The sequence below is a fragment of the Ambystoma mexicanum genome, chromosome 2p (genome assembly GCF_040938575.1).
Source record: "Ambystoma mexicanum isolate Mex_15411 chromosome 2p, UKY_AmexF1_1, whole genome shotgun sequence".
Lineage (NCBI taxonomy): Eukaryota > Metazoa > Chordata > Amphibia > Caudata > Ambystomatidae > Ambystoma > Ambystoma mexicanum.
In genome coordinates, this window is record NC_090923.1 from 273,947,593 (window position 1) to 273,968,109 (window position 20,517).

Genomic DNA, 20,517 nt, shown 5'->3' on the forward strand with positions numbered 1-20,517 from the left:
GCCTGCTTGACCTTTAAGTGTTTGCACAACACGGCTTCTGCCTATTAACCCAGCAAGTTGCAGCTCTGGGCATCTTATTGATCATTCCAAAGTGCCAGTTTATTTATGTTTTTATTTTCTTTCATTCGTTAGCTTCTACGTGTGGAGGGCGTTTCCTGGGCAAGCAGCCAAAACGTGGAATTTCCTAACTCCCCTTATCCATTCTGCATATTCACTGCTTGAGTTTAAAACCTGTCTCAAGAGACATCTATTCTCCTAGGTAGCTGGATGACTAGGGCTCGGACTCCTCTAGCTCTAGGGGTAAGGATGTGCTATAAAAGTGCCTTAAATCACCCATTCAATCAGCTCATACATTGTTTACATGTCCTTAGAGCTCCCACACTGTAAGTGGGAAGCTTTTAGGAAAGAATGTGTTTATGATTGGTGTAAACTCAGGACATTTAAATACGATGCTTGGATGTGCAGAGTTCATGGATAGAGAACCGGATTAAAGAAATATACATATGTTAGAAGTTGGATGGGGGCGGGGTTTAAAAGCAGACACATCCCAATTTTACAAGACTCATCAGAATTGTGCAAGTGCAGAAAGTACATTGACATCAACATCACAGTAGATCATACACATTGCCAAATATAAATGGGGGTTAACATGCCCACCAAAATACAACCAGAGATTGTCTAGTTAATGTACTGTTAAATATTACTGCACAGAATTCAGTGGAGACAGGTCAGGGGAGTCTGAGAATGTGTCTATGATAAACGATGGAGGACCAACTGATATCACTGCGGTAGTCAAAATAGCGAGGAGCTCTAGCATGTAGCGGCCCAATGCATAACTCTTTTACTTTGAGGAGGTTTCAAAGTTGTAACTGATATTAATTAAAGCAGGTGGAAAATGCCTCGTGCCACGTGCAAAAAAAGCAAACATTGTTTGAAAAAAAAGCTGTCTCCCCAGGTGTAGCTTTACATGATTGGTACAATAAATAGGTTGCTTATGTTGAAATAAAAATATTCTCAACCATGATTACAGGGTACAATCATAATGTTCTGCATTGTAACTTGAATCTTTTTTCCCACAGATCACCTCATAGCTGCACATGCTATGCGACATAATATATATGGATATGTTTATAAAGATACAAAAAAACAGCTTTTTATATAGAACAAATAAATAGTGCAATGTAGTAAACACGCCGGTCAAGTGGCACAGCAAGTAGAGCGTTCCCTTTGACATCCGTGCAGAGCCTGCTAACACAGGTTCGAATCCCGGTGGGGTCAAACTCAGCCTTTCATCCTTCCGAGCTCGATAAATGAGCACCACACACCGTGGGTAATAATAAGCAGCGCTCAGATACCTCAGGGTTCGTAGCGCTATATAAATGCCAAATTATTATTATTATTATTATTATGTATGTGCTGTCATGTAGCGTACCTGTTTGAATACCCAGTTTCTGACTATATCTAGATCTTGCTTGATGTATTTCTTGTGTTGTCTTAGGAGTCCCACGTCCTGATGCATGCCTGGTTTTCGGCATGTAATACAACAATATAAAGTAAAATAAAATAATAGTGCAACAACACATCAAACAACAATAAGAGTAACATTATGATAATTGTTCCCGTACAATACATTAGATTGGAATTGTTTCAATTCATAACACATCGCCATGGTACCTAAACTTGTGTAGTAAGTTCCATAAGCTCATAGATGTGTTTCTGTAGTATGTATAACAGATTCCCCACTATGGGCCTCATTACAGCCATGGTGCTCTTATAATGAAGGGTGCCGGTACGGGACCGGCACCCTTCCTTACGGGATGCCCTATTACGAGGTTCACTTGCGGTACCTGGTAAGTACGCCTGGTAAAACCAGGTGACCTTAGCAGGTCCCGCGGGGGATCAGGGAGCTAATAACGGGCCCGTTATTAGCTCCCTCCCCATTCCCATTGAGCCCTATGGGGGCTCAAATGGGAATGGGGATGGGTTTTTCCAATGAGGACTCACCAGGTCCTCCATGGTTGGAATAGCCCGGTAAGTCCTCATTGGAGGAACCCGGTATGGAGCTGCCTCCATACTCGTAATGAGGCCCTATGACTTTTGCTTAATAAGTCGACCACATTATTTTCATAGGCCCGTCTCTGTATAGCTTTTTTATGTGTGGATTCATCATGCTATTTCCTTCATGTCCAAGACTAGTTTTTAAATATATACTCCAATACTGTCCATCCTTAAGGAGCTGAGTTATTGTTAAGACTTTGAAGCAAGCATGTTCACCCCAATTACTCTGTCCACTGCAATGCATCAGGCCATTGGCAGTGGCCGTATCAAGTTTTCTGTACACATCAAGCCTTTGCTGCATGATTAGAAATCATATTCCTTTATACCCCAGTTGTAGCTATAGATACGCAGCCATAAGGCTAGCAGGAAGCTGATATAACTTATTTATCGAACAATCGTCCAGTCCTGTAATATCAGCAGTATTGGACAGCCCCCAAATTTCCACAGCACAGATCAAACTTGCATCAATTTCCATTTGTAGACTTGATTTAAAATGTTTACACAAATCCACAAATCTGTGCAGCAAACAGTTTAATAGCAACTAGTTGCTGCACTACCACCTGCCTGACATTCCTGCATTCTCGTGCAAATTCAGGTCCTAGTCTATGGTAATACCCATATATTTATAATGGAATACAATAATGACTTGCTTTTTATTTACTATGCACTAACATTGTTTTTCCTGTCAGAACTATGTCCTGAATTGAATCTTATGATCGTTGTCTTGTTGTTATTAATAATGAGGCAATGTTCAGGGCAATGTTCATTGAGAAGTCTAGCTGCACTTGGAGTCCATTAGGTGCAAGGTCCAATAGGATGAGGTCATCAGCAAAACTAATCTTTGGAGCTCAGTGGACATTAGTGGTACCGAACAGTGGCAGAGGGACATTCACAGACTCTAGTTTGGTAGACAGATCCGCTAGGTAGTGGTTAAATAATACCGGCACCAAGACATAGCCCTATGTGAGTAACAAAGGAATTGGTAAGAGTGACATTAGGTCCCAGTCTTACAGGTAGTCTGACAATGTAGTGCCATTATTATCTAACAGACCCTTTGGTATGCCCCATTTATGTAGCTTTGATCAAGTTACACTCAACTGTGGCAAATGCTGCACTAAAGTCAATAAAAGCTGCAAGACATCTTGCTTGTAGGTGCTTCGACATATTATTAGTCCTAAAGAAACGCTTTGCGTGCAATGTTTTAGCTTGCAGTGAAATACATTGAGCTTTGCCCTCCAAATGCATCTCAGGTTGTAAGCATTACATCCACCAGACATTTGGGGCTGTCTGCAAAATTCGGCGTGGCCCAGATGGTCCTTAAAGGGAATGGTGAGACCTGAAAAGAGGGTTGATTGGCTTAAAACAACAATAGCCACCACAGAAGGAGGGAGCAACTGCCTATCCAGGAAGAATGACATAAATGTCACTTAGTGCCAGGGAATAGCCAGGTGCTCATGTGTGCTACCTAGGTAAGCTTCCCCACATTGAAACCACCTTACCTTAGGCAATATTGCATGCCTGCAACACTTGCTCACTAGCTATTCTGATAGAAAACCACTGGAATGCATGCTTCCTGACATTCCCGCTGCAATATCGCTTGACTGTAATGTAATAACTTCTCCCTGGATTCCCTTATTGTGATAGAACAACTCTTTGATACATGCTGTCTGACATTTTCACTCTGATATTACCCCACTGTTGACAGGCCAAAGCACCATAAAGGTTGCTACAACTGATGAACTTTACAACTAAACCATACAGCATCCACGGGTGTAGTATAAACTGTTCCCAGTAACTAACTTAACTACACGGCACTCGGAAAATAAATGAAAGGCAGCTAATGCCCTAAACGATACAGGTACAGATACAGATACAGCCACAACAACAGCAAAATCGTTATGTGCTGCTGTAGATATTTCAATATATTACACCTCATAGTCAATCCTCCTGTGTGGTCTTTTAAATCCAAGGTGTACAGTAGGTTGCTCTCCAACAATTGTAATCCTTTGTTTTCTATGTGTGTCTTGAAAATGTGTAATTTCCATACAGGATATTTCTTTGAAAAGCGAAACTTCAATACATGTTTAAGGCATGCCCTACTCACAAAAGAAAACTCCTGCCTTGTGGGCAAATCTTTTGTAAAGGTCAGTGATTCGTTATTGCAAAGGGCCTAAAAAAAACAGCAGTCATCACCTATATCCTTTTAGCATGTGGATACTCTGCGAAGGATGCCATTTTTTGTTTGTTTTCTGTGTGAATTTCTCAGAATTCATAATGGTAAACTTGAAAATGTGCACACCACCAAAGTGACTCTTAATCATCTATCATGCATCTTATCCGTGTCTGGTCTAGGTAGGCATGGGGTACTTTTCCCATGTTAAGTACATGTCGACTGGCATGTACTTGAGGAACATCTTAGTTCTTTCTTGTCTTCAATGTGAAAAATGTGGAATGATCCCTGTAGCATATAATAGGAGTGGTGAATGTATAGTGGCAGGGCATAGATGCCACAGCACTTTACAATAAACAGGAGCATGTATGTTGCTCTGTAGACAGTTAAGATACATCATACAATAATACATGATACCTACCAAGTTTTCCAGAAACCTTATTTGAAAAGTGGTGAACGCCTGTCAACTTCAATTGAAGGAATCGTTTTGGGGACCCTGGATAGTAAATGATAAAAGACGCTTTTCCATCTGTTGTTATTGAAAGTATCCTTTTTGAAATAGAAATCTGCATGCTGCATAGAAAAATGTGTTTGTATGTTAAACAGATGAATAGTAAAATCGTTTCGAGTTTTCATCTTTACGAGACAATTAATTGTAAAAAACAACTCTGGCTTTCAGAATGAACCACAATAATTAAAAGAAAACAGTAGAAAATCATTTATTTGTATCCCATAAAAGTCTCCGAAATAGTCAAGAAAACTATTATCATCCTTGTTTTAGTTTCATCAATACGCTTCATAGGGACATCACCTGTATACATCAGTGATTCTTTATTTCAACGTTTATAAAATCCCCCAGCAGTTGTTACCTTTATTTTATTACTGTGTGTATATCTATATTCGATGTTCTCATTTGTGATGTCATCTTTGATTTCCTGGGTGTTAGTCTTAGCTGTGCATGGTGGTGGCTCTAGTTATGGTTGCATAGCAAACCATAACTGACGTATTTCTTGTGTTCTTCAATTTTACTTTGTAACCATATCATCCATTCAACAAAAGATGTTTCACTAAATTTCATATGTTTTTATAAGTAGAACTTAACCATAACGTCCCTTTAACAACGTATTTCAAACATTACATCTAAAAGTACATTACTCACAAGTGCCAGTTAACACTACCTGCAGTGTTTACCAAGTGCATTTTCCTTACCATTACAGAAAAGTATATATTTTAGTGCTGCTCACACACCTATGCATTCACAATCTTTTACTTGGATGCTGTTAAAAGTAAGCATTCCTAAAAGGCATCAGCTTTGCCTTCATATAACGTTACAGTATTTATGATACAGTGCTACTGGATTCCATGTGGTGCCAAAATATTGTATCTATTCACATCAACTGGCAGTTAACACAATTGTACAACTATTTTGCAAATGCATTTTTCTTACTTGTAGAAAAGTAAAATGGTGGGGCTCCTATAGCACCGTTTCCATGTATTTACCCTTTTTTTGGAAAAAATGGCGGCACATTATTTTCGCCAAATTTTGGACTTTGCTGGGGGTTGTGGGTAATACATTCTGGGGCAATTTGCGCAAGTCACACATCTGTGGATTCTCACAGGTGTTGTCTGTTCGAAAATGCATGGGGTTCCCTGTTTTCCTTGGTGGCTTAGACATTCTAGGCCCAAATTTGTAGGTTGTCTACAAGAGCAGCATTTCTCAAAATCTGCTCTGCCAAAAGATTTGGGGCTACCAGTGGTTTAGCCTTTTCCATTTGCGGCAAGGTGGGTGAACCCTCACATGTGAGGTACCATTTTTGTCGGGACCCCTGTGGGAACGTGGGAAAGTAGGACATGTGGTGTTGGCAGCGTGTTTCGGTGGGTTGAAAGAGTGAAATGTCTGAAAAATTGTGAATTTGTTGCTACATTTCGGACTTTGCCGGGGGTTGTGGGTAATACATTCTGGGGCGATTCGAGCAAGGCACACTTCTGTGGATTCCCACGGGTAACTTCTTTTCTGAAATGCATGGGGTTTCATGTTTTCCTTGGTGGCTGCAACACCCCTGGCCCAAACCTGTAGGTTGTCCACAAGAGCAAAATTCTCCAAAATCTGCTGAAAAACTTGGGGTTACCAGTGGTTTAGCCTTTTCCCTTTGCACCCAGGTAGGTGCACCCATAATGTTTTAAATGTTGTTGTGTAAATTCATATGTTTAATAAGGTTTTAAACATGTGATGTATTAGTTAAGCTATACTAGTGAACACTTTTGCATTTTGAAATCTTTTATGTAATCTCCTTTTGCACATGCTTGAGTATTAATGTAAAGATTCATACTATATCACTAATAAAGAAAAAAGAAACAAAATATATGGGAAATCTGTCAGGTTGAACCTGGGTCCAGCTTCATCACAAAAAAGAGTACTATCAGGAAATCGAAAATCTAACACAAATGATCCCAACAGCCAAGATATTTAAAAGAAATGTAAATGACACTCCAAAGATAAATAATGTTTTGGAAAACATGTGCCTGTACTACATAGCCCAAAACTATTCCTACAAATATTTTGTCATGCAAGATGCAACTGCGAAATATTCTGATTTACAGTTTAAAGGAAGCCTAGTAAAGTCTCATAAACCATGAAAAGTTGTCCTGTAAATCTCCTCAGCATAAAGAACTGTATTACATGGCGCTACTGCAATTCTTCAAATCTTGCAGAAAAGAGGAAACATTTTTTGCTGCCCATGAAGCATTTGAAGCTGCATTCAAGGCAAATGAAATCAGTATAACAAATCACTCTTTTAAACAATACAAATAAATGTTGGACGTTAATTTCCAACAAGAAGAAGAAATACAAAATATGTTAGAGAAAGACACTCCTGAAGGCAGTCAACATTCTGTTACAGGAAGCCAAGAAGAACCACTCATTGAAAATGAAGCACAAATGGCGATGAATGAGAGAGAAAACACCATGTATCAATACAAACAATCTGAAGAAGATTTGTCAGGTGCTCAAATCAAAGCTCAATGATGAAGAACTCACCATTTACCTAGAAGTCACCGAAAAAATTGATCATGGACTAAAACATGAAAGTAAAACTTGCAGTTGTGAAAATTACAAAACTCTGCTCTTGTAAGCAAGTGGTGAAGCTGGTTCCAGCTAAAAACTTTCTTAACTAAAACAATTAGGACATTTCTTGGAAAAGTCACAAAGAATAACCTTTCAGCTGTTGTAACGGCCCCCTCAGGTCTTGCTGCCTACAACATAGGATATGTAACTTTACATCAAGTACTTCTCCTGACATTAGAACACAAAAACTATTTGTCAGCAGAAGCTGCTACTGAAATATGCAAAATTCCACGACAAATGAGAGTCCCCCTTATAGATGGTTTGCACCCTCATGCTAGCTTTAATTCATCTAAGAATGCAGGAAGTCCTAAACATTGGTGACGTGCAACTGTTTGGAGAAAAACATGTTCTTGTTTTTGGAAACCTCCCACAGTTAACAACAGTGAAATGCCAACCCATATTCAAAACATTGGGACACAAAGAATGCCATGATACACTTAGCAGCATGGGCAATGTCAATTTGTGGCATCATTTTTGCTACAGAGAATTAACCCACAACATGCAACATTCTGCAGATCTAGAATATGCAGATATTTTAAAAACCATTACAACTGGTCTGCTTACTGAACACACCAACCCGCTCTTAAAAACTAGACTAATAAATGAGCTGTATGGACCAAAGTCATATGCCCCTGATATGATGGAGCAATTAACTCAACAAAATCTAAAATGCATGTGCTTAATGCCAATCATTGAAAGCTGTAGCCAATTCAATGAAACGATGTTGACAAAATAAATACAACCCTTAGCGCATATCCGCTCCACAGACAAGCTAGAAAAACATGACATGACACGGCCTGTATGTCAAGGAGAGGAAGTATAGCTCAGGGGCAACGTGTGTGTCTTGGATGCAAGACAATGCGGTGCAACACAGGTTTGAATCCCGATCCTGAACTTAGAAACCACTCGCTGGTATTAAGCGCATTATAAATGAATAATAAAATTAATAAACAAGCATGACAAAATAGCCTAGAAAAGAGTATTCCAAACACTGATGGATTAGAAAAGCAGTTAACTCTGTGTCTAAATTGCAGAGTGATATTTAAATGTAACCCTGAGGTACAACAAGGTTTAGTCAATGGAGCAATTGGTACAGTTGTTGGCTATCCAGTTTGTCAACATCCACTGACAAACTAATAAATAACAAAAATTCCCCAGCACCACAGCACGTTTCCTTTTTTTCACATACATGCAGGGTACAATTCTCTCTGTCACAAGGTCTAACCCTAGACATTGTACTTATTGACATTGGCAGCACAGTCTTCAAAGAAGGTATCAGTTACGTAGTGCCTTCACATCTTAGTACGCTCAATGGTCTATTCTCAGTTAACTTTGATGCAAGCAAAGTCAATGCTGACATTCCTTGCATCATAGATTATAACAGGCTGCGCACACTGTACACTCCACATCTGGATATGTATCCTTACCTGAAACAAGGAAATATTCAAAAAGACAAGTAGTAGCTGCAGAAGCCATAGCAGTTCTCCCTCCAAACCCAAAAATAAAAGAGAAAGCAAATGCAGGACCTTCAAATGAAACCGACACAAAATTGCCTGGTCCTTTTAAATTCAGAAACACAAGTGGAGTAAATTGGTATGCAAATGTAGTAATCAATATTCTCTTCCAATTGTAGAGAATGTTTACTTAAACGATTTCAGACCAGTTGTGTTTGCAAATGCTCGACAGTGCCTACAGAGTCTCAGGCAGGAATTGGACTACTGGATAGGAATGATTAATGTACCTATTAACACACAGGAAGATCCACAAGAAACCAAAAACATCCCTATGAAGGAAATCTTCCAGATTTCTTATGTGTGGAAACATACATGCACTCTGTGCAACCATGTTTCACTAGACCACATCCCCAATTAACAATTTGTGTATGTATCTATAGCAAATTGTGAATCTATTCCTTTCACCAGCTTCTGCAGAATGCAAATCATGGCATAGTATTCCCTTTTTGCAATTCAGACAATCGTTCCACCAAACAAATATACTCACATAGCCAATAGGTCATACTAATCCTTCTAAGGTACAATGCAGATGGTACCAACAATAAATGTAAGCTCCCTAACCTTACACATGCCCAAGTACCACTTTGAACGAAAAAAATCACACCAGCAGGCATAAGCCACAACCACTTCAGACCACTATAATGCATGTGTGAAAAAAGAAGCAGTTGGTTTGAATGTAACAACACTTCTATTACTCAAAACACAAGTCCCCAGCAAATCCAACAAATGCCTACTTACTATTCCTTAAACTCAAATGTACACATTAAATTACACTTAACTATCTTAATGACTCTAATACAGTTAGAATTATGCAAATGTGTTTAACTACTTTAAACATAACCAAACACACAAAAGTATTATCTCTTAATTACAATATACTTTAAAACACGTCATCACACTTATAATTGCATAATACATCCATAATACGACAATCGAACTTTTAAAATCCAATACTGTTAAAATACACCAATGCATATCTAACTACTTCCCACACATAGATTGTGTAAAAGGCAAACTTTAAAACCATGTAAATGCCAGAAACTGTAACACTATACAATGGGATTTTTCAATCCACCATGGATTTTCCCCCCCAATGATTATTTCATTTTAATACTACTTATTACTGCTTATGAGGGTCAAAAAAGTAAATATAGGTGTACAACTGTAAGTAATGGCATTTTTCAAAGTATTTTCTATAACTTATTATATTGTCTTTCCTTTACAGAGAAACCAGCACAGATTGCAGCTGTGTTATCATATCCAATAAAGTTTTTATTCCCAGTATCAGACATATTACAATGTGTAAGCCCAATAACCACATTATCTATTTCACAATATTCACCTCCATTACATAATTACTGTGGGCATATGACTGAGGCCATAATTACTGAGTGCAAATTACTGTAGCCATGGCCAGTATACCGATCTGGACAGAATCTGGACACTGGCTATATGGCCAGAACAGTACCCTTCAACCTTGTTATAAATAATGTATACTCTTCAATACCAAATAAAATATCTGTTTTGACTACAAACACTTGAGTACAGGTTGTTATAAATGACTTACCATATCATATCATAGTTTTTACTATAAGAAGTCTGCAGACAAACATTTGTGTTTGCTCTTCCAACTACGCCCATGGAACCATGTCTGTAACAGTCACAGACAGTACAAATTACAGCGGACTCAGCAGCAACCTCACGGCTGTTTTCGCCAACCCTCACCCTTTCTCATAATAACCCCAAATGTATTTTTCTTGGAGCACATTTCTTCCACAGTGTCCACGGACAAGGTTGTGTTTCGCCTTTCAAATTTGGTGACCATTTCAAAAGTTTTGACGCACCTCACGCTTTTCAGCAACCAATCAGCAGGCGTGTTTCATGTCTGCAAACATTACGCAGCTATCGGATTGGTCTCTGGACATCCACGGACATCAAATCAGAACGGGAGTCTACGGACCAGATGGCAAAATCAAAACCTTTTGGGGACATACTTTTGTGGCTTTTTAACTAATCTACTGGATGGATTAACATCAAACTTGCAAAAGCACGCTTTCGAGACCAGGCTGCCACAACTCGCACAATATTGATGCAAATCTGTCCAGGTGTTTGGGCTGTACGCATGAGCAAAATGTATCCCCATTCATGTCTATTCAGTTTTCAGACCGCCCTATAACTTTGCACGAAACAATCGTTGAACGCCACCACCCAAAAACTGCTCTTCCTATGGATTGAGCAGTTTCACCATAACAGGGGATACTACCACATGCTCTGTAATTCAAGTTCTCCCCCTCCCTTAGCTAAAGCATGTTTAAATATTCTACCTTTCACTGCCTATAATTGAACATTTAATTCCCTATTCACCCCATTTGACCAAGTGTAGAAAGAAGTGCAACAAATCTCAATTTGTCCAAATAAACCAATAATCAGGTGATTCAGAATTTCGTTGAATAATATCACAATCTTACACATTAGGCTTGTAAAATTAAATCATTCAGCTCTCATTATTTCTTTTGTCAAATACATTGTATTAGAATAGTAATAATGTAAACAACTAAACAACACTGCTAAGCAGATACAGTGCGAGATCTCGAAAATAGTGAATGATTGTTGCCTTCCATCCATTCAGAAGGCCTTCCATGCAATAATACTTCTGTCAGATTCCAAGAGTCACCCTGTTTATGAGCACTTTTATTCTCTTTCCCAACGATTGGGGAAAGTGTGAAAGGCAGGTGATGGGAGGAAGGTACATATGACAACTGCCATCTTCAATTCCCAATAATTACCATGAGATTTGAAGTCCAAGACCACAAGTAGATCCCTATTGAGCAGTGTACCTGGTTGTCCCTTAAACCTGCATTGATAAAGAAACCATATTTAGACAGTATCTCCTGAAAACAGAATAAAATCAAGGGACAAGAGAGAAACTAATCCATACTCAAAGTAAACAATCCAGGTGGTGACAGGCATCAATTGGCATCTACATATCGATCTGCCAAAAAACCTTTTCCCTATGCTAACTACCTGAACAGGAATGTGTTCACTGTCTCAATGACCCTCATCGTTGCTAGGTGGAGCACTGATGTCTGCACCCAGTCTGTGTGAACTCCTTTTGTATATGGATGCAAGTTGTGTTTCTTGAGCTGTAATTGATGGCATAAATTGGGGAACATTTTCTCCCAATCTCAAATGTTCACTTTAGTGGTCATTCTAAGTATGTGTCCTCTATATGGGATAATACATCACTGCTACAACTGTACCACCACCTGCAGGAGTCTCTGATGTGCCTTTTGTCAGCACAAATAGTACAGTTTGTGCAAGCCCATATAAGGGCCACACCTCTCATCACTCAAACCTAAGTCTTGGCAAAAAACTGTTTGTTAAAGATGCCCAAATTTGAGATATCAGTTGGAACGCCCGAAAAATGAAGCTTCCTTACTTAGGCCCTATTTTCCAACCTCCCCGCTATGCCTTCTCACTATGCTGTAGTTGGAAGCTGCACATTGATGGAAATGTGTAAAAGTGTCCTTGCCTTGCGATGGATGAACAACCTGTTCTTTTGCACCCAAGTCTGTTATTGACATTCCAATTATAGCATTCCTAGATGACAACTCCATTCCAGCATCAAATGGTCTCTTGCAATGCTTTTCCAAAGTGTCCATAATCCTGATCTCCCCACCAGAGATACCCCGCTTGTCATAATCTGCCCAGTCACAAACAGGATCTCCTTTCTTCCCATTGACCTGTTGCCACTGAACAAAGAGATGGGTCTATTTTTGTTCTCCTTTTTCACTGTGGTCATGAGATCTTCATTAATTTCTCACTTTCTTGTTGAGCCATATCATAGAAAGAATCAAGCAAAAGCCTTTCTACATATAAAAACCACTGCGCTCGAAGAAATCTCCCAAGAAATATACGTGGAGTTGGCCCATTTGGGTTTCAACCTTTACGAGATGACATCTCTCAATCCAAAAGAAGCACAAAGAGAAAATGACATAAAATCTCCAAGAAAAAACTAAAAACTCAAAAAACCTATGAATTTATGCCACATGGTTCCACTCCAAACGTTCGCCCAAGATACCCCAAAAGGAGGAACGAGAGAACAGCCTATAGAGAGGACTATAGACACAAGCAAGAGTATGAACAGAACCAATCCTACCCGTCAAGCCATCGACTCCATACTCAAGAGGAGAGATCGTCGACAATTACCAACAAATCTACAGAGAAAAATACAGATCAGTCGCCGATCCACTCTGAAAAAAGTACTGCGAAGGGTAAATGGAATTGGTTCCACTCTATCTTAACACCAGGAGACAAAAGATAGCAACCACCTGGGGGCACACTGCCGGAACAACTCACCCCTTACCATGTACAGTCAACGGACTCAAATGAAATCATAAGCATCGCATCATGGAACACCAGAGGCCATGTCCATCTCACCAGGCCAGACTCTCACGACTTAGGCTTACATGACATCATCTGCCTACAGGAAACGTGGCTGCAGGAAAAAACAGATTTAGATGGCTACTGTATTGAAATCTCACCAGCATTTAAAGGACCCCTGGGCCGACCCTCTTCGGGCTTACTGATAGCGATCAAATCAGGATGTGGCATATCTTTCACAGAAGTCATAACCTGCAGCTATGAAATTCTACATGGAACTCTGTATCAGACTCTCCCAAGCGCTGCACTTCAGACTTGGTAGCTATCATAAACATCTACTGGAATCCGCAAAAGATTTCCACTGTGAATATGTGCGACAAAGTGGCCCATACAATCGACGAGATCGCTATCAAATACAAATCCCCCAACATTTTGATTTGTGGTGATCTGAACGCTAATTGCACACCACGCAGTACACCAGAGGGACCAGATGAAGACAAATCGTCTGCTACAACTAGGGGTCGGGCATGGAATTCGATTATGAAATCTAGAAATCTTCTGAATACGGCCACTGTCACGCAGCAAGTTTCGCTGATACCAACATGGCAGCGTGGCGGGTCTTCCACCACTCTCGATTACATCTTTGCCTCCAAATCGGTTTTTCATAACATAATTGCCTTTGAAGTTATCAAAACCAAGTACAGCGACCATAATCTACTAAATCTCACTTGCAGAAGTAAACGGCCCATACCTCAGTATTACGACACCGTCATTGAGACTAACTCTCAAAACACACGGCTATGCATGATCGCCTCTGATGTCCATAAACTTGCTGATAAATTCTGCATCTTAACATCTGATACAACATCGAGAACAGTAATGGCAAGATCGAGTTATATCCCTCTCCTTCTTCCTTTTCAAAAAACCAAGGAAAATCTGTAATCATCTTCCCATTCAGCACACTCATGAATACAACGCAGTCTTAGCCAGCAAACGCCGATCGTTGAGAAAACTAAAGAGAGAGGCAGCAAATATGAATCAACCAATACTTTGGGAAAAACTTTCGGTAGAAACAAGACTCTATAAACAATGGCTGAGAAACTCAAGAGATGCATTATACCAGTCGGACGCCGAGGAGATGTTGAAGGCTCTGGCAAACAAAAAATCTCGAGACTTCTGGTCTTTAATCAACAAATCAAACAAACTCCAAAACTCACAGATGATAAATCCAGTACCTGAAGGAAAATGGACCGTCCATTTTCTGAATTTATTTGAGCCAATAAATGGAATTAACAACAAACCAGAAAAACAACAGGACTCAGTCTGGGTGGATTTGACAGAGATCGACGAGATCAAATCAATCATTTTGAAACTGAAATCGTCTAGAGCCCCAGGCCCTGATGGGCTCGCGAACTGCGATCTCAAACAACATCCGGACGAATGGGAAATCTTATTAGTTCAATCTTCGAAGTTTGTCGAGAAACCCAAACCATTCCAGACTCATGGAAAAAAGCTCTGATCGTTCCGATCTTCAAAAAGGGAGCCAGAGACAACCCCCTGAATTATAGGCCAATAGCCTTGCTGGACGTCATTGGAAAGGTTTTTGCCACAATCCTGCTAAGCCATTTTCGTAATTGGGCTGCTACTGCTGTATGTTCAGATTTCCTGCAAACAGGATTCCAAAAAAACGCGAGTACGAGTGCAAATATACTATGTCTGAACTTACTCAAAGACAGAGTTTTGACTGGATCCCCTCGGATGTTCCTAGCATTCGTTGATCTGTCTGCAGCATTCGATAGAGTGGACAGACACAAACTCTGGTCCAAACTCAAGTCCTGGAAATGTCCTGAGGGTATTCTGGACCCGATAATCAACCTTCACTCAAACAACAGTATAAAAGTCCGCTTAAACAAAGGTTTAACGTCCACCAGTATACCGACTTCGCGTGGAGTAAAACAGGGATGCCCTAAAAATAGGCATTACTCAGGTCCCGAGACTTTTATACGCAGACGACCTGATATTGCTTGACCAGACCCAGGTTGGGTTGCAACGACAATTGGACAACCTGTCAGCCTATACCACCGAAAACAACTTGGAAATCAACAAAACAAAAACCAAGATAATGATTTTCCAAAAACCAGGTACAAAAAAGAAAGAGGCTTTCAACTGGTTCCTCAACAACACCAAAATAGAACTGGTTGAGTCTTTCAAGTATCTTGGTGTACAACTCGACAGTATGAAGTGGGCCAGGAATCTGCAAAACGACCTATGGGCGAAGTCAAAGAATCTAGCTGCTCAATCGGCAAATTCTCTCTACAACCAGCCATCACCTTTTACAAGTCCAAGATTATCCCCTCGCTGACATATGTCATGGATGCTACCCCGTCTATTCCTCCGGGTATTTGGCTTAAACTCGAAGGATTTATCTGGAGATCCGTTCTGGGCTTACCCAATTCCACCGCTGTAGCTCCGATACGACGGGAACTTGGCCTTGTCTCCCTAAAAGCTGTGGTGGATATTTCCTCGCTAGAACTTTACAGGAAAGTCATTCATCCAGAGAGCCTTGAAATCTATCGCATGATCGGGGAAGAGATTGAAAAGGGCAATAACCGGACCATGACCAAATGGGCTATGGATCAAAACCTGAAACTACAGGAAATTGCATGCAGCAAGGAAGATATAAAGAATAATCCAGCTAGGATTAAATCCAAAATGCAACATACAGACTGGATCCTGACTATGGAAAAAACAGCACACAACAAACTCCTAGCCCATCTTCCAATGACCATTAACAAACTAAAAGAACCAATGACGTATTGTAAGAGATATCCTAATAAATCCTTGATGAGAATCTTCTTAAAAGCCCGCCTCAACGTTCTGGAGACGCAGGAAATTCTTGCGATCAGAACAGGATCTATGGTAAAAGCCTGTAGACTGTTTAAAAACCCTGAAGAAACAGAATCCATCAGGCATCTGCTAATGCGCTGTCCCGCCCTGCAACAAGCAAGGATCGCCTTTTTCAGCCCTCTGACTGTAAATTCGTTTGCGGGTAACGAAGAAATCTTGTGGAATCGTTTAATCCCTGGGGACAAGGCACGATGGCACACGGCGTCTGCCAAACTTTTGAATTTAGCGATCGAAAAAATTAAATCGAACATTGACATCTCACTTTCGTACATCCCTTTTAGTGGAAGCACTATTTTGTTCTTGTCCCCTTGGTGATGTCCATCATGAACTTTTCTTTCATGCTACCGAAATGTTTTTGAGTCCTTGTAAAAATCTTATTTTGATTATATACAAGTAATAAAAAAATAAAAACATTTCTCACTGCAAAGAACAGATCTTGGTATCCACTGACCAACATTACCTCTGATGCCTGAGAATCCATCACCCCAAAAACAGCTGTGGTCCTCCATGAAGTACATATGTAATAGCAGGAGCCACCATCGGCTCTGGGTTCAGTTAGGAAGAGCTGTGCTGGATCACAATTCCCCTCTTCAGGAATAAGACTCCCACTCCAGCACCAGAGTGCACTGCCCATATCCTCTTCTGTCCCAACTAAGTGACAATTTGCCTCAAAGGTGCAATATCTATGAGCCGCAATGAGATACATCAGCAGGAGGAGTCTGAGTTAATCCAGACTAATTGTCATGAGTGGGAAACTAATTTGAAAACCAGAAGCAATTTCCAGTACCTTCACAATGCCCTCATTGATGGGTCTCTCCAGCTGTTTCATTGCAGCACGATAGAAGAGCCGCCATCTTGGGCCCTACATTCCCCCTGTCCTGTTTTCTTGTATTGTACCCCACTTAGGTGAAAGCAGATCGAGCCCACTATCTCCCAGACCACATTGGCTTTAATGGAGTGGCCATCCTCATGCCAGGCAGGGCCCAGTTTAGGAAGCTAGATAACATGTGTCCTTATTGTAAGGAAGGCATGGTATCAAAGTAAGACAGACACAAGTGATCACAGTTTAAGGGTATTTATTGAACTTTATCAAAGGGGTGGAAAACGTCTATCTGGACCTAAATCTAAGATGGGAGCAAGCTACGAACATCAAATAATAATAATACAGTAATGATGGAGTCCAGTCAAATAAAAAGGGCTAGTACTAAAATACCTATTGCCAATCCTTACTGCTATGCCACAAATAGTGTGGGATAATGTTCACGAAAAAGAAAAAGAAAGAAGTGTTCACAAAATGATAAGTCAGGATGTTTAGGCCGTTCACCTCATTTCCCCACATTTTTAGTATGGGACAAGGTCACAGTTCCTTTTACCAACCCCAGGGCCTTTTGTGCCCAAGTCTCTTACTTTCAAAGTCTCTTGATTCAGAGTGCCTGATGTACCATAAACAACGAAAAAAGTTCCTTTGCAAACATTCAAGTCGGGCAATTAACTCTTCACACTGGATCCCACTCAGCCGGGCTCAGATCCTTTTTCTTACAATTTGCTTCCCTTAGTCAGGTTCACACTTGCTACAGCAATATCTTCTTGGGTGTTCACGCAGATCCCCCTCTTCCAAGCTCAGATCGCCTTTTATACAATTTGTCCCACTCAGCCGGGCTCAGACCGAATGTCTGTGGGATTCAACTTAACCCGCTGCAGGACGACTTCAAATTCACAGTTCAATCATTCGTACACGTTCAGTTGAATACCAGAGACCTTCAAGTGAGCACCCACGTGGTGCCGAACCACTCTATCTGGTACCTATTTCGGTTTCATAAAGATCAATCACATGCAAGTTTTCTTTCTTCATACAATGTTTCTGCTTGCAACCTTGAGTGTAACACAGTCCGGTCTGCTATCAGTTTCTCCAACTCATTGGCTGTGCTGAACTCATTGGAGTTGCTTTGCTGTCGGAGCCAAGGGCAGTACCACAGCGGCAATCGCTTCTCCCTGCCCTGGCTATCAATGCGGGAGATCGGCATGTACTTTTGACACACACTGCACCATGTCAGCTGCAATTCTCAGTCTCATGTTTCTCTTCCTCGAGGCCTCTTCACGAGTCCTTTGCCATTCGGCTGAGTAGACTGTGAAGCTCCCCGTAGACAGTGGTAATTTAAAAGAGACTGCAGTTAGGGCCTGAAGGGACCCGTGTTCCCCCCACTTCCCTTCCCATTCCTACGGGCAGCTGAGTGAGTGAAAAACCGAAGAAGGCTGTAACAAAGGCGGTGATCGCGAGGGTCCAGGGAGGAACCATGCGAACGGTGAGTGAAACAAATATTGAATGTTTTGACAAATAGTGCATGCTCTAGAACAAGTAAAGGAAAAAGGTAACGGAGGGAGGAGGAAAAAACAAAATATAGTTAGAAGTAGAGAAGACTGTATATATATATATATATATATATATAAGGGGATAATGACTCGAGAATAATTAAATAAATAAGGGTTACCGGGGAGGACACCCGAGAAGAGAGAGGATATCGGGGCAGACACCCGAGAAGTGAGAGGATTCACCTTATTCCTACGCTAATATAGCAGCTAAAAGAAACGTGTACCCAGAGTCCCACATAATGGGGAACGATTAGACTACCACAACATTTAAAGACGTTGTGAAAGGGATACGTTTACACCCCATGAAGGGGTAATGATAGAGGCAGAGATATTTGTGTCCAGCTGGTGTCTGTCTAGTCTGTCAAATGTCTGTCTTATATGTTTTTGTTGTGACGTCATATATATTGAATTTTTTTGGGGAGAAAACGAATTCAAAATATTTGCGATTTAATAGCTGAGACAGAATCGCATACGAATTGATGTTTTTTGAGTAAATTAGAATATATAAAATTTTGTAAAGATTTGGATTGGAGCTTGAGGTGTTTGGTGCTCGCTCATATTATCGGAACAGTTCAAGCCACACAAAAGCAGTGACAGGTGTTGTACTAAAGGAAAGGGAACAGATTTAAGCATGGAAGACATGACTCAATTGGATCACTTATGCAGCAGTTGCCAAAACACGCACCCAAGCTAAAGAAATATAGTACCAAGTGGGTTAAGGGAACCGCCCACAAGATGTTTATGCCATGGCCACAAAATGGATCTTTATCTAAAGCCGTCTTACAACATATGATGACATATTTGCATGCCACATATACAGGCAAGAAGTTAGAAAAACACCTTGCTGTTCTCGAGTTATGGAAAATGTATGAACAGGGAAAGGAAGAGGAGCCGCCAACAGATTGGATACTTAATGTATGCACAGAGGGGGGTGAGACGCCCACAGTGCCACCTGCCCCACCCGAAATGAAAATTGAAGAAAGTAAGGACGAGGGGTTATACCCACTGAGAGAACTTAAAGCAGCCACAGGGTATAGCAAACCCGCATATGAGTCACATACACATAGTAGTGACGAAAATAAAGGGAAGGATAAGAACAAAAATATTACCTCCGCAGTCCAAAGGAACAAGGGGAGACGTGATGACGAAAAAGGAGATCTAGCACAGACAAATACCTCTCTCAACAAGGAGAGAGAAGGGAAGAGATGGAAGGGAAGCAAATATAGAACTGATGAGATAGCATTCGCGAAGGACGAATGGAAGGGAGGACACATTTTATTGAATCTTGATGGCAAAGGCATGGATGACGTGAAACAAAAGGAAAAGTTTGATGAGACACAGAGAAAGGGAAAAGAGAAGAAGTTAAGAGACAAAGGGATCAGAAGGAAAGACAGACAAAGGTGAGAACAGCTATATTGCGTAAAGCAAGAAAGACAGCCCGATCAAGAATCGCAAAAAGGAAGCAACTCAAAAGGGTGAGGAAGCGAAATTGGTGCAGAAGAAATTATCAAAGTGTGCTCTTGAAGGAGCCATGATAACTAGCGCTGCTGAATAGAGCATGCAGCACGTGGCTAGTCTAGAACAGAATAATCAGGGTAATGCCGGGTTTTACCCAAGGGGAAAAGGATTTAGAGGAAGAGGATGGCAGAGTAATCAGGGATGTTTCCAAATTAATAAGGGAGGCTTTCAAAATATGCAAAATGGTAACCAAGATATGCCAAATGGGCAAATGATCAGACCACTGCCACTATGTTGGCTGTGTGGGATGACAGGGCACGTGGCGCGCACATGCAGAAATCAAGGCATGATGCAGAACGGCAAGGAATAGGAGCAGGCATGGCAAATCCACCCGTAGCTATACAGCAAGGTGGCGCACAGAATCACACGGTGCAAGAACTAGCAGCAGGAGCGCAACAAGGGATACAACCTCAAAACATGGGACATTTTCCACAAGGACAATCCCAACAGGCGCCGTTGCATGGGTCACAGAC

General features: G+C 40.8%; 1 protein-coding gene across 6 annotated transcripts in view; it reads right to left on the reverse strand.

Annotated features, from left to right (window-relative positions):
- LOC138566370 (inter-alpha-trypsin inhibitor heavy chain H4-like) overlaps positions 1-20,517 on the reverse strand; it is a 1,003,937-nt gene that overhangs the window by 104,329 nt on the left and 879,091 nt on the right. For 5 of the 6 annotated variants that reach the window (XM_069643539.1, XM_069643537.1, XM_069643535.1 and 2 more), the window contains one exon: positions 4,650-4,801. The exons of the other annotated variant lie outside the window; for it this stretch is intronic. In XM_069643539.1, the coding sequence (XP_069499640.1) occupies positions 4,650-4,801 (152 nt within the window). The remainder of the gene's footprint in view (positions 1-4,649; positions 4,802-20,517) is intronic. 6 annotated transcript variants of the gene reach the window in all.